Consider the following 13,356-nt stretch of genomic DNA (forward strand, 5'->3'; position numbering starts at 1 on the left):
ATTCTATAAATTAAATCATGGTGTCTATGATTTACTAGTGGTCTGCAGTTCAGTTTCTCTGCAGAAACGCTACCAGACTGATTTACGTGGGTAACTGTAGCATGAAGACCACACACTGTTCCTAAATAGAAAAATACTAAATTTGGAGTCCTGACAAAATGCTCTGGTATGTTTAGGAACAGCATAATGTAAAAAAGAGTAAGGGCATTCCTGGGGAGCTGTGGGATACTGCCAGCAGGTAGGAGGTGTTAGTAGGCAATGAGCTGAACGTCTGTCCTTAGTTCAGTACTGGCTGGAGTTGGCAAACAGGTTCTTTGACCTGTGTGTTCCCCATGCCCATCTCCAAACCAGCGACATGATTGGCACTATTGTTCCAAGAGCTGGAATGCATTCAGTGCTGGCCTTGTAGCCCTGCTGTTTTCAGGATGATGTAGTTTGAGAGACATATTGACCATCAGCCTCAAATGTGACAGAAAGTCTCTGCCTCAGGTTGAAACTTAACCCACTAATTGTGGTGGAGTGATAATTAAAATTCTGTTTGCTATGAAAACTCAAACGCAATACTGAAATATTCATATTTTCAAATACTAAATAGTTCTTTACCCTGCCAGGCTTTCTACTGAAAGGTCTCATTCCAGTTCTCATGTCCTACATCACCCAGTTATCTTTAAATATGAGAAGAAAAAAATTATTTCAACTCCAGTTGTGTGAAGTGAGATTTATTTGAATGATCCAGGATCTTTCAGTTGTATACTCCAAGCGTGCTGCATATTTAGCGTGGAAATAAATGATTATGAGGTATGAGAGAGACATGCACTAAAATCATAAAGACATCATCTTTGGACTGTGTATAAGTATATAAAGTACTAAAATGAATTTCAATAAATTAGATGTTATATATTAAAAGAATTAATCTTTTAAAATGCTGGTACAGCTAGTCTGTGTTATTATTCTGATATCAGTTTAATTGCATTTATTCTTGGTGAGCTCATCATTCTGAATTTGCACATGAGTTTCAAATTATTAAAAATCTTTATACCAGTCCAAAATTATACAATAAAACATATTACAGCCGTTCTTTAATTATAAAGGATGGTGGACACACATTTCAACCCTGGAAGCCATATAGTACTATTAAACTGTTTGTGTGGGTTTGATTATTCATGAATGTGAGTTTGATTCACTATCTTAACAAATTCAAAATTTTATGGTTTACCACTGTGTCCTCAAAATAGGAAAATGGACCAAAGCCTGTTCCATTTATACAGGCAAAACTATTCCTGCCCGAGAAGGAACTGCAGAGGCGAATGTAAATACAATGTAATTAAAATCTGTCTGCGAAAACAGCCATGACTACTGAAGAGAGAGGAATATATTATTTGGTGTTAACTGTTTTCCCAGAATCTCCTAATGAGTTAAAATGAACATAGTTAAAAAGGAGGCTAAATGTCAAGGAAAAATTTCCTAAGCAGTTATTCCAAAGCTTGCTGCTGGCTTCAGGCAGAGGTGGGGGCAGTCTTTGTCACCTGAGATATTAAAGCTGTGAAACGAAAAATGGATGATTAAAAATGCCAGTAGATAGTTCTCAGACAGATGTCTTTCCTGTCCTTCCTGGTTTATAGTATCTCTGTTGTCTTAAGAATGAAGTGGCCCCATGAGGCTGAGCAACAGCCACTAGTCATTATTCAAATGTAACTTAATTAGAGAGTTATCTGTGTTCTCTAAGTTACCATTTGTTTAACAGCTAAATTGCAGTACCAGCTGTATCCTTGGTATTCCAGGCACACTGGTGCAAACCTGTGACTAGGTGAGAGTGTTTTAGACCCTCCTAAAGCTGGGAAAATCTAGCAGACTTTTAGGGTGGCTGCTGGAACTGTATTTGTGCTTTGTATTGCATATGTTTAAAAATACAGGCAGGCCCCTCTTGTAGTGAACTGTCAGAGCTAATGTAGAGATTTAATGATATAAAAAGTATAAGGGTTAATAATAAAGGATAAAATTCAGCCTTTATATAAGTTCATGTGAAACTGTAGAGGTAGGCAGATGGGAGGGTTTGCTGGAGTTTTTTACAGAGAAAAAGGTTTTTTAATCTGTTCTCATCCAAAGTAGTTGTCTTTGCTTTCAGGGTTTATTTGAAATAGTTGAATGAATCCTTTGCAGCAGGGACACTGTTTGCCTAGTGCTGTCAGTGCCATCCCTTTCTTGAGATCTCTGTCTTCTGGAAGTGAGGCGTAGGCTGGAGCAGGAGATGAGAGGAGGCTGTATTTTAAATATAACTAATACCTGGGTTGGCTGGCTGCATTTTTCTGGTGTTTTTATGTTGAAGAAAAACACTATGATGTGGAAAACAAAGCTGAAATGCTCTGGAAGCAATGGAGTCAGCTTTCAAGGTACAATTTTAATTCAGGAGGCTTGAGACCTGTGTGATCCTTTCTTGTTAGTATACGCTTTTCCTGCTTCTAGGTCTCCTAGTCAGTGGAAACTAAAGAAAAGGAATGCATATTTTTTGCATGAAAAAGAATACAATAATGATTTGATGAATAGACACTTTTACAATAAAACTCTTCTGTCTCATTGAAACTGTAGATTGCTAGCTGTTACATGACACTGAACAGTTTTCCTTTTAGTATTATCACACAGTGACTTAAATGTGATGGGGCATTAGAAAAGACTGAATTATTTTAATTTTACTTTTTCACAGGGTTCTGAAGCCATTGTGTTTTATTTTGAGATAAATTATCCTATTTATCTTCTCTGCATAAATACCTTTATGAATAATGCAAGAAGCTGCTAAAAGTAAAAATTACAGACCTGTCCTTAAAGGACAGGATTAATATCCTGCAAGAGCTTATATGAAACCAACTGGTGCCTTTATTCTCCAATACAAAAATGTGCCATTTATGAGCATTTGTAAAGCCACTATAGTGGAGTGTTGCCAGATCCATTAACAGTTCTCTGCTAATGGCAGTTAAATGACTGAGTGGGGTAAAAGCAGGCAACAGGATGGTTTGTACAAGATCTCCTTTTACATGGACATTATAACAAGGCTTGAATGAAAAAAACTACAAAAATGATGTAATATTGGTGAGAGCAGCCATGTCTTATGTTGTATTAGAGCAAGAAATGAAAATACTACCTTTAATGCAAAGGTAGCACAGATATTTAGCCAGAGACTGCAGAGGAAAATTAAGACTGTGAAACTTCTCACTTCCCAAGGAAACATTAAATTGGCAGTTTCTCACAAGCACTCAGTTTTAGACTGTCTAGATACTAACACAGACATGCAGAAAGCCCATGCAGAACTGCCTCTCCTGCTGCCAGGAGCAGCGAGGGCAGGCAAAACCTACAGCATGGGAACACTGCCAAAAGATGCACACCAGTTGTTTCTTCTGGCCTGGGTGAAGTGATAGAATTTCTGATCAGGTTTTAATGTGCTCTTTTGAAAAGATTAGAATTTCTACACTGTTTTCACTCACAGGTCAGAATTATACACTTCCATTTCAGCTTAACATAACTTTAAGAAGGAACTACATGTAGCACATTCTGGTAAACACACAAACCACACAAAAATATTGTGTATCTAACTCAAATTCTTTAGCAAAACCCTAAAGCAGACTTGGATAGAAAGACGTTTGTCCTGAGGCAAGTATGCATCTATGGTGCTAGAATCTAAAGATGTAAAAGCAATGATGAAGAGAAGTGAATTGATTCTAATTCCCTGAACTGGCTCTTATGTATATCAACATTTTTTGTGCAGAAGAAATACTCAAAAAAAGGGTTTTGAAAATACATGGGATTCCCAGGATGGTCTATTAAATGAACTAAATAATGTCATGGTATATGACACACCATTTTACAAAGCTGTTGTTTGCTTTTCTCTCGGTATTCTGACCATCCTAAATCTCAATTTCTAAAACATCCACAATATTTTCCTATTCCTGCAGACCTGTGTTTATACACATGCTATAAACAATGCACAAGATCATAGGAGAAGCTTACAGAGCTCACCATGTCATTTCAACCTCCCAGAGTGTTTATGTGCACCATTTCTAGAAACAGTAAGGTGCTGGATAAAGGGAGATGCCGTTAAGGGTTTTCCTTGTTGCTACCACTCCTCATGCACATCACATCACACGGTGCTGCTGCTGATGTGCTGCCAAAGGAGTCCTAACCTGCTGCAGAAGCAGAGGGAGAATTGCTTGCCCATCCTCCTTCCATGCTCCCAGCCTGTATCCAGGAGAAAGCTGGGCTGGGAGCAAGGAGGAGTGCTGAGGTTCACCTGAAGGGGAGAGGTAGTGGTAGGAAGTAGAGCTTGAAGAGTTTTTACTAGTTGCTTCCCCACCAGTAGTGTCTGTCATGGCAGATTCTCCCAAAAAGCTCACATAGCTTCTCTTGTCCTTTGCCCACTGCCCCCAGCATGGGTAGGACAATGCTGGCACAGCTCTACTGCTTTAAGGAGATCAAGGAAGTAAAGGAAGAACCTGTAAAACTGAAAGCAAGTCTTTTTTTCCTAGCTCTGCTGGTTGAAGAAATTGGTTAGTGTCTCCCTACACATGAGGGAACAAAAGCTGTAACAGGTATGGTACTGCCACAGTAAAGTCATCTAGTCCTGAAAGAGTTCCATGTATTATTTTACTTTTTGACATAATGTGGAGACATAACCTGATGCCTTTTCTTCCGTTGAGTAAAGTGCTGCTTAGTTTTGGTACCCTGGCAGACAAGGAGCCTGCTAGTTAGTGTCCTTTGCCATGAGCCTAAATTTTATATTTTTGAAAGGGCTTAAGTTTAGAAATGAACTTTAGGAACACTCTATTAATTTTTCAAATTAAAAATGTAAAATTGAACAGATAAAAGTCCAGTACAGGACTGACACAAGGAAACAGTCTTTAAACAGAAACATTCTCCAATCCAACTCTAGGAAAGAAAGGAAAGTAAGAGGAAGGATTAATTTGCAATTGACCTGCAGTAGCAAAGTCATTCACTTTCCAAATAGGATTAAACCTGTTTCATCAGCCATGACATGTGAGAAGATCATGGTTATAAATTCCATTTGCTGTAATGAATTGAAAGTGTCTGAGTTTGCAAGCAGCACTCACTGTTGATGGACAGCTAGATTCGTGCAGTGTTTTAACACTAAAATTAGCTTCCACAGAGTACAAAGTACAGAAAAGGTGGCAGATCTTAAAGCATTTTAAAAATGACTTTATTGTTAGATGGGAGCTGAATAAAGCTAGAAATAAATACTGTTTATGATCCTGTTATGTAGATAACTTAGTTCATGCTTGAGTGAGGGCAAACATGAATCTTGGAAAACAGCATTTTTAGGTTTCTTAGCAATATTTCAACAAGAATAAATATTGTTGCTGAAATGAGGAAAAATCGAACTTCTCTGTGGTATTGCTTGTAAGATGTAAGAAAATGGGATTTTGTTGAAGGATACTTCATTCAAATCGATTTCCACATACATCAACATGGCTCCAGTGCAATCCATGAAACCATATTGGTTTATGTATTTTGAAAATTGAGATAAAAGTTACATTCTGTGGTTAGTTAATCACCTTAACTCAGTCTTGCATCAGGATCATGACACATTTGTCCTTTGATGCTTGTGGAGCTAAATGTAGTTTCCAAACCTATTTTCACCAGGTTTTTGTGGTTTGGCATGTACAATTTTATGCACATCCTAAGTATCCCAAGAAAAAAACATCTCAATGGGTGAAAGGTGAAAGTGGGAATTCTTTGGGAATAATTTGAGTCTCCTTTAATTGGTAAGTTACTCAGCTGAAAACTGTCCAAAATTAAAGAAAATTTTAAAAAGAAAAAAAAAAGGCAAAAAAAAAAAGCTTGAGCTGAATGGAGGAATGAAAATATAATGGCTTCTTAAATTACCACAAGGTTAACATATAATTAATTTGCTAATTTTAATTACAATCCTACAAAATATGCTGAAAAATGCTCAAAGGGGAGAAGCAGCCAGGTGCCAGCCATGATTAGCCAAGGTTACTGGCAATTACAAACTCTCTATTAAACGTGTTACAGAAATTTGAGAAACTCCTTTATAAAAACAGCACATTTATTGAAACTCAGCAGGGTATTCATCATGCTGTATCTTTCTGTTGCTCCAGCCTTGCTGTCATTTGCCTCACTCTTTTCCAGCTAAATGTTTTATTGCAGCTGAAACGTGGACTGCTTTTTCTGTTTGTCACACACTGTTACACTTGTACTAGGTATTTATTTTGATCATATAAACAAAAGAGATTAACTAGGGTATGTGAAGTGTTCTGAGCACCTTCAGTTCCAGATAGCTGCCAAAATCTCAGCTGAATGCTGGAAACACAAATCCTGAAGAAAATGCTTTTTCTTTCCAAGGTGTCCTGGCACATGCAGTTTTTTAAAGCAGGCATATTGCTGAAACTGCCTTTTCAGTGGACAACCTGTTCTGCAACATTTTAAATGCACAGACAAATGTAATTTCTGAGTTAAAAAAGCAAACAAAAATCCCCAACACAAGCAAAACCGCAAAAAATCTGCATGTTGCTTTGCATTTTCAACAAATCACGGTGTAAAAGAATGTCTTGTCTGTAACAGATTACATGATGTATTATTGTTATTTTTTATTGTTGTTATGTGAGTCATGCTTTAAATGTCTCTTGTTTGAAACTGTAATAAACCTTGATCCATCTATTAAAGGAAATCTTTAAAAAAAACTCCAAACCAATAAGATTTTTTTTTAAAAAAAAAACAAACCTACAGTATTGGTGTCAAAGGAAATTAATTTCCTGGCTGGCTTGTGTTTTTCTCTGAGGCAGATATTGATGAGTGTGCAGAGGGCATCATTGAGTGTCACAACCATTCACGCTGTGTTAACCTCCCAGGGTGGTACCACTGTGAGTGCAGAAGCGGTTTCCATGACAATGGAAGCTATTCTCCTTCTGGGGAGTCCTGTGTTGGTAAGCAATGATCAGCAGAGCCTTTTTATTCCTTCCTTCCTTGTGCATGGTGTTCCCAAGTGACTGAGGGGTTCCTGAGCAGTGCCTGTGTGTCAGGCCAGAACGGGGTGCACCAAGGGTGTCTGTCTGTCTGTCTGTCTGTCTGTGCTGGACCTGGCACCCCACGGTCCTGGGGGGTTCCCAGAGCAAGAAGATCCAGAGTGTGACCATTGCTCCATTTATCAGAGCAAGGGGCTGTGAAGTCTGCAGTGAAAGTGGGCTTGCTGGGCAGCAAAATTGGCCACAAAAGGGGGAGAGGTGATTTTCCAATTCCAGATTTCAACAGAGTGATAGAAGAATGTATCTGTGGTGTGTTTGTGCAGCTTTGGTTTGCTTGTTTTCCATTTTCCAGCATCTTCATAATTTATTTCTTAGAGTTACACAAATAACATCAAATTCTCTATGCACCATATTTTCAGAATAAGGCCCCAAGAGCATGAGCAGAGAGGGATTTTTAATGGGTGCAGAGGAGTTTGTCAGTTGTTCCTAGGGGAGGACAAAGGATGAGGCTCCATGAGGAGTTAGTGCTGGCTCCTGGCTCCTCACTGGCTGTGGGACTCTGGGTGCCTCTACAGTGAGTAAACAGCAATAAAACCAGGGTGAAGATGGTAATTCTGCATTACCCTTATTTGCCTTATACATAATTTCTATGTGGTATTTTATCAGGTGAGTTTAAAACTCTTTAGAAGGGATCCCATTTTAAATTCTGTAGAATACAGATCAGCTGGCTCCTAGTGTTATGTCCTTTCTTTGGAATTTCACTTGCTTCATCTCTAGTCAGTTATATGAATTTTCTGTGAAAACTCTTCTTCTTCTTTTTTTAATGATATAAATTTCATTTATTATGTCCATAACTTCAAAGGGTGTTTTCTGCAATTTAAAGTCTATAATTAAAATAACAATTTGTAACAAAAATATATAAATTCACTTGTAACAAATATTCCCATCTTTTATGAATTCTGACTATTAGAAGTCCTTGGGATAAGGTAATATCATAATTTAAAAATGCAGAGGAACAATAATGATTTTCAAAGCAATATTTTGTAGATTGTCCAGTTAGCTTTTTACACATTGTCCTAAGCTGATGGGGAGCTCAATAAAATCACAGCAGTGAACTTCTTCAGAGGGTGGCTGTGTCAAAAATGGGAAATTTTACAGCCTTTCATGATTCCATAGATAAAAAAGATGAAAGTCATGTATTTCTAAATGAATTCTCAAATGTTAAGAGTTCTCCTCTGGATTTTTTGAATGTTGTAAAATGTGTGATGAATGGAGCAATGTTGAAAATACCTTCTTTATGAGAAGTCAAAGCAACATGACATAACCTTCAAAAAGCTCTGAAGCAACTGGGGGAAAGAGGCATTTTTACCATTTCTGGCACTTGTACCACTGACATGGGGAGAGCCCCATCCCTCCTCCCTCCTGTAGAGATTTGGGAAGCAGAAGATCAGGAGCCAAGCTGATGTCAGGAGAAGACAGAGACACACATAGGCAGGACTGTGGATGACCCCAGGTGGGCTCAGCTGCTGGAAAGGTCAGTGTTGCTTGCACTCAATCACTCTTGAAGGGTTGGGCACCCAAAAAGAAGCCCCAGGTGTTCTGTGTTCTGATGGAGACTGCAGGAATAAGATTTCCTGAAAACGCACTGCCCTCGTTTTGACCTGCACAGAATGCTGGAAGTTTGTGAGGTGAGGTGCTCATCTTGCCATATGCAAGTTGTAAACAGAATGTGAAATTAGTGGGTTTATTTTAATGAAATAGCTTCTCTGAACCATCTGCTGCAGGGTACCAGTGAGGAAGAGAAATAAACCAGTTTGCTTCTCCAGTATAATGAGATAAACCAGTATAATGAAATAAAAGAACTAAAAATTACTTGGAAGATTCTGCTAACCCATATTGACTGATTTCAAACCATGATGTTTATTTTAAAATGCAACTAAGAATTGGGTAAAACAACAGAGAGAGAGCACTGCCCATTCTAGCTAATATGACACACTACAGAGCTTGTTCGCATGGTGGAGCCTTTAGAGTCAGAACTGGTGTATTTCACTCTGTTTCAGATAAAGGAGGGTTCATCTGCTTAGCAACAGTATTTTTCCTGGTGTATTGTATATTGAATTTGTGTACATGAGGTGGGTATGAGCCATAGTTTTTCAGTTTGTTTTGAAACATTTCATCTTCCTCCCTGAAGGACAAACTTGGAGAACAATAAATAGGTTAAAAATATAAGTAAAGTAAGATTAAACACTTTCCTACAAAATAATAACAATAAATACTGCTAATAATAATAATAATAAAGAATAGAAAATCACAAGACAGTGGGAGGGAGTACTCATCTCTGATAGATTACCCAAAGCCCAGGCAGCCAGTTGTTTTTGTTGGATACATTTGTGTATACTGGTTAACTCTTTTCTCTCCATTTTTATGCAGGCTTTAGGGAGCTGAGTCATTGCACTATCTCTGCTGTGCTTGCAAAACATTAAGAAAAACAATATCTCTTTGGGAAGTGTGATACCTCAGTGCTTCTAAAAGCTGTATCCTCACTGACAAAGAGAAAACAGTGAAGTCACCTGGTGAGGGGCAGTTGTGTAAATCAGCAGATGTGGCTGGGAAGGCCAAAATATTGCACCAGAGCTTGGATAGTAAGGATGTGTGGCTAAGCCAGGCCTCTTCAAGATTGGGAAAATTCTTTTATTGCTCAAAATATCAACCAAAGACAGCTTTTATCAGGGATGTCAGCCTAATATAGTGAGGGTGAGCAGGCTCAAATTAAGAGAATGTAATTTGATTTCCCACAATACTGTTTTTGTAAGCCCCTGGTCTTTCACAATGTGTTATTAAGAATACTGCTTGCAGACAAAAGACAATTACTATACGAAGTTGCTACCAAAGTTTGCTTTGCAATTAAAACCCGTAGGCTACAGCTGCTGTGTTGTTTGTTTGTTGTGGTTTTAAAAAAAATTTTGTAATAGGAGCTTTGCTGCAGTCTGAGATAAAGAAACAATAATACTTGATAGAGAACGATGAGCTGTCATGTGATACAGTATTTGTGACTGTCTACTGAGAAAAAAAAAAACAACTAAAACCAAAGTAAATTATACTTTCCAATCTCCATCTCTAAGTGAGATGCTTCCAGTCTGTAGAGCACTGTTCAGACCCTGGAGTGCAGATTTACTGGTTCTGTTTTTTCATAAAGATTTGTGTTTGGTGGTCCCTACACTGTGACTTGCATGTACAGAAGGAGCAACAACCAAGGCAGCAGTGCCTGCCAGGCTTTGTTGGTTTTTTTTTAATTTTCCTTTAAGAACCGCTGCAAATTTTGTAGGGAAGCTTAACATGGATCCTCCTGCCACCAAATCTCCATAGGATTCACCATTTCTTTCAGCCTGGAAGGTAGTGTAGCTGACCTCACTGCAGGATTAGAGTTGCTGGCCTGGGGAAATGAGAGCTGGAAAAAGGCAGGACTCAGGAGCTCATGAAAGAAAACTGCACAGGTATTAGTCCTCCACAAAAGTGGGGTGTAGCAGTGCTTGTGGGTCAAATCTGAATGGACTTTAAATCTGTTCCTGAAGATTTCATATATTCCATGGTATGCTGCAGTGGTGTCTCTTACCTAGATTAGAAAGTAAAAGCAAGTGAGGCTTGATTTTGTTTATTTTTCCCTCCTTTCTGTGTCACACAAAAGGAGGCTCCATCCTTCAACAGTCTTCCCATATGTCTGAGAATTACTTCCCTATCTGTTGGTAGGAAAATGCTATGTAGGCAGAAATGTTTGCATGTGGTACAGAGTATCCAAGACCAACTAAACCTGCTATTTTACTTTCTTCTGTTCTGCTCATAGAATTTCTTAAAGCTCACTATGAGTTGGTGTCAGTGGATTTTATCCTGTAAAATAAAGGTTTTCTTACTTTTCATCTAGTAAATTCTGATTTTTGTATTCTGACAGAAAGTTGTGTTACATGTCTTCAAGGTAATTGTGTTAGTCATTTCTATATTTTTAGAAAGCTTTAGTAAATTCTTTATTCAAAATCGAATTTTCTATGCACTTTCCTTTAATAACCTGTTATAAAGTGCTATCATAAAATATTTTCTTGCTAAAAATTAATCTGTTTGGTGGTCTTTTTTTAAAAGACAACGCCAAATAATTTTGATTTAGAAAGAAAGCAAAAATCATTAAGTGACAAGTTGCCTGTGAAAAATGATTTGTCAAAACAGTGTTTAGTTAACTTGTACATACATTGGTTTTGGAGCCCAGCATACATTTTTCATGTTAACAATATACTGTAATGGTTTAATGTACCATAACAGTTAAAATTAGCACATTAGTGGGGTTCTTTCTTCTGCAACAGCTTATCATGATAATATAGAGCACCACACTGCCTGGCTTGCTTGCACACATTTATTAAGGTGCTATGGAAAAGTCTTACAATTAAAACCTGAACAGCCTTGAAAACCAAGAAATGAAGTAGCTAGGGATTGATTTAAAATTTCAGTGAAACCAAGTTAATGAACTTGTGTTGATATGTACAGTCATGCTTGTCTTCTACCTGATTCAAATGCAGTGGCCGTGGGACCTCTCATAGTATCTGAGGCAAATTACTTCTCATTACAGCCAAAAAGGATGGAAAAGGAAATTGCATCTCGGGGGATTATTTGCTTCCATTTTGATTCTGTTTTCTTGCCTGCCCACATTACTGAGCTCTCCATGTACTTTGAGAGTATATTGGAAATGAGCACGTCTCGGGTGGTTTGTTTTCCTTCTTTTTTCATCCACAAAATGTGACTGATTGCTAAAATGTGTATGGTCAGGTACTTATGGCTGTGCATTTGTTTATAGAAGCACTGACTGCAGAGTTTGAAGAGTGAAGATCTTGATCAGTTGTGTGAGGGCTGGCGTGCCTTGGCAGCAATCCCTTTGCTGCTGGTTGTGTTGTTGATAGAAAACTGAGTAAAGCTTTGCAGTAAAAGCAAGTTTCTGCTCAATGTGGGTGTTTCCCCTATATCCTCACTTCTCCTTGAAAAGGAGCTGTCTGGAGAGGGGAAGGAATACTCTGCTACTTTTATTTGGGTTAATTAATAGTTTTTGTGACAGAGAATCTCAGTATAATGAATAAAATTGCAAAATCCTATTTCAGGCGTGAAAATCAGATTACTTCCATAGGTTGACAGGATCCATGAAAGAATTAATCCCTCCAAATGTAAAGACAGATGTTTTGTTGTTTTCCTTTATACATAGGGAAAGAATATGGAGTTTCCTTGCTATTTCCAATGTTCTTCTGTCTTGGTTAGAAAGGCAGATGTCTGCTAAGGAAGGCAGGAACCTCCCTTGAAATGGCAGATATAAACCCCCCTTCCTCCAAGTTATTTTCATTCTGAAATTAAGGGGCTCTCAGGCAAAGATATGGGAATAGGAATAACAGTTCTTTACTAGTATGTGTAAATATAAAAAACAAACAAGCAAACTACAACTTAATAGGAATATTAAAATAAAATGCAATAGTACAAAAACATTAATGGAGTCAGAATACAGCCTGACCCCCCGTCAGTCAGTCAGGGTTGGTGCAGTCCCATTCCATGGTGGCTGCATCCTCCTGCAGTGACAGATGTGGTTCTGCTGGAGCAGGGCTCCTGCACAAGGTGCAGTTTTCCTCCAAAGCTCCAGGGATGATGTAGAAGGATCTGGTTTTTCTCTGGGAATTCAATGAAAAAAGGCTGACTCTGGTGTTCCAAATTCCAGATTATATCCAGGTAGGAATTCTTGGTTCCTCCCCCTGGCTGGAGCATCTCCCAATGGGATGATGGAATTTGATCAGCCCTTCCCTGGGACTGCATGGCCATGAACAGGAGAGATCTCCTGGAGGGAGGATGGGCTGTGGGGAAGATAAAGAACACTGCAACAGCTGGATTTAACATCTGGTGACAGAATACAGACTTTTGGTCATATCCTGTATTGCAACCTAAGACATTGTCAAAGTTGCTTGGTTTATAAATTAATATTTTATCTCCTTCCTACTTTGTGTTGTTATAACAGGAAATGAGATTTGTGTGCAGTTTGGCCTTGCCCATCTGTAAATGTTCCAGTTTTGGACCTGCATCTTCTACGAATGGTTATGGGAAAGCAAATGAAACCTGACAGGACGTGGAGAATTTAGGCTAAGCAAGAATTTAAATACTATCAAGATAAGCTAAATGCAAAAGTCTCTTCATAGTTTCCACATTCACTAAATTATTGTTTTGGACAACTGAACTAGGCTAATTTTTCAACACCTAAGTTGACACATTGATTCCAGTTAAAGAGAAATTTCACACTAAATACAAGTATTTTCTTTCATGCTTTGCATAGCCATCTACATGCTGATCTCACACT

At 38.2% G+C, this 13,356-nt stretch overlaps 1 protein-coding gene across 3 annotated transcripts in view; it reads left to right on the top strand.

Annotated features, from left to right (window-relative positions):
- Nucleotides 1–13,356, top strand: part of NELL1 (neural EGFL like 1) — a 291,138-nt gene that overhangs the window by 264,831 nt on the left and 12,951 nt on the right. The window contains exon 16 of one of the 3 annotated variants that reach the window (XM_088175603.1): nt 6,810–6,950. The exons of 1 other annotated variant lie outside the window; for it this stretch is intronic. In XM_088175603.1, the coding sequence (XP_088031729.1) occupies nt 6,810–6,950 (141 nt within the window). The remainder of the gene's footprint in view (nt 1–6,809; nt 6,951–13,356) is intronic. One more of the 3 variants, XM_088175604.1, reaches the window with a different exon arrangement.

Source organism: Sturnus vulgaris, chromosome 18 (assembly GCF_052056855.1).
Source record: "Sturnus vulgaris isolate bStuVul1 chromosome 18, bStuVul1.hap1, whole genome shotgun sequence".
Lineage (NCBI taxonomy): Eukaryota > Metazoa > Chordata > Aves > Passeriformes > Sturnidae > Sturnus > Sturnus vulgaris.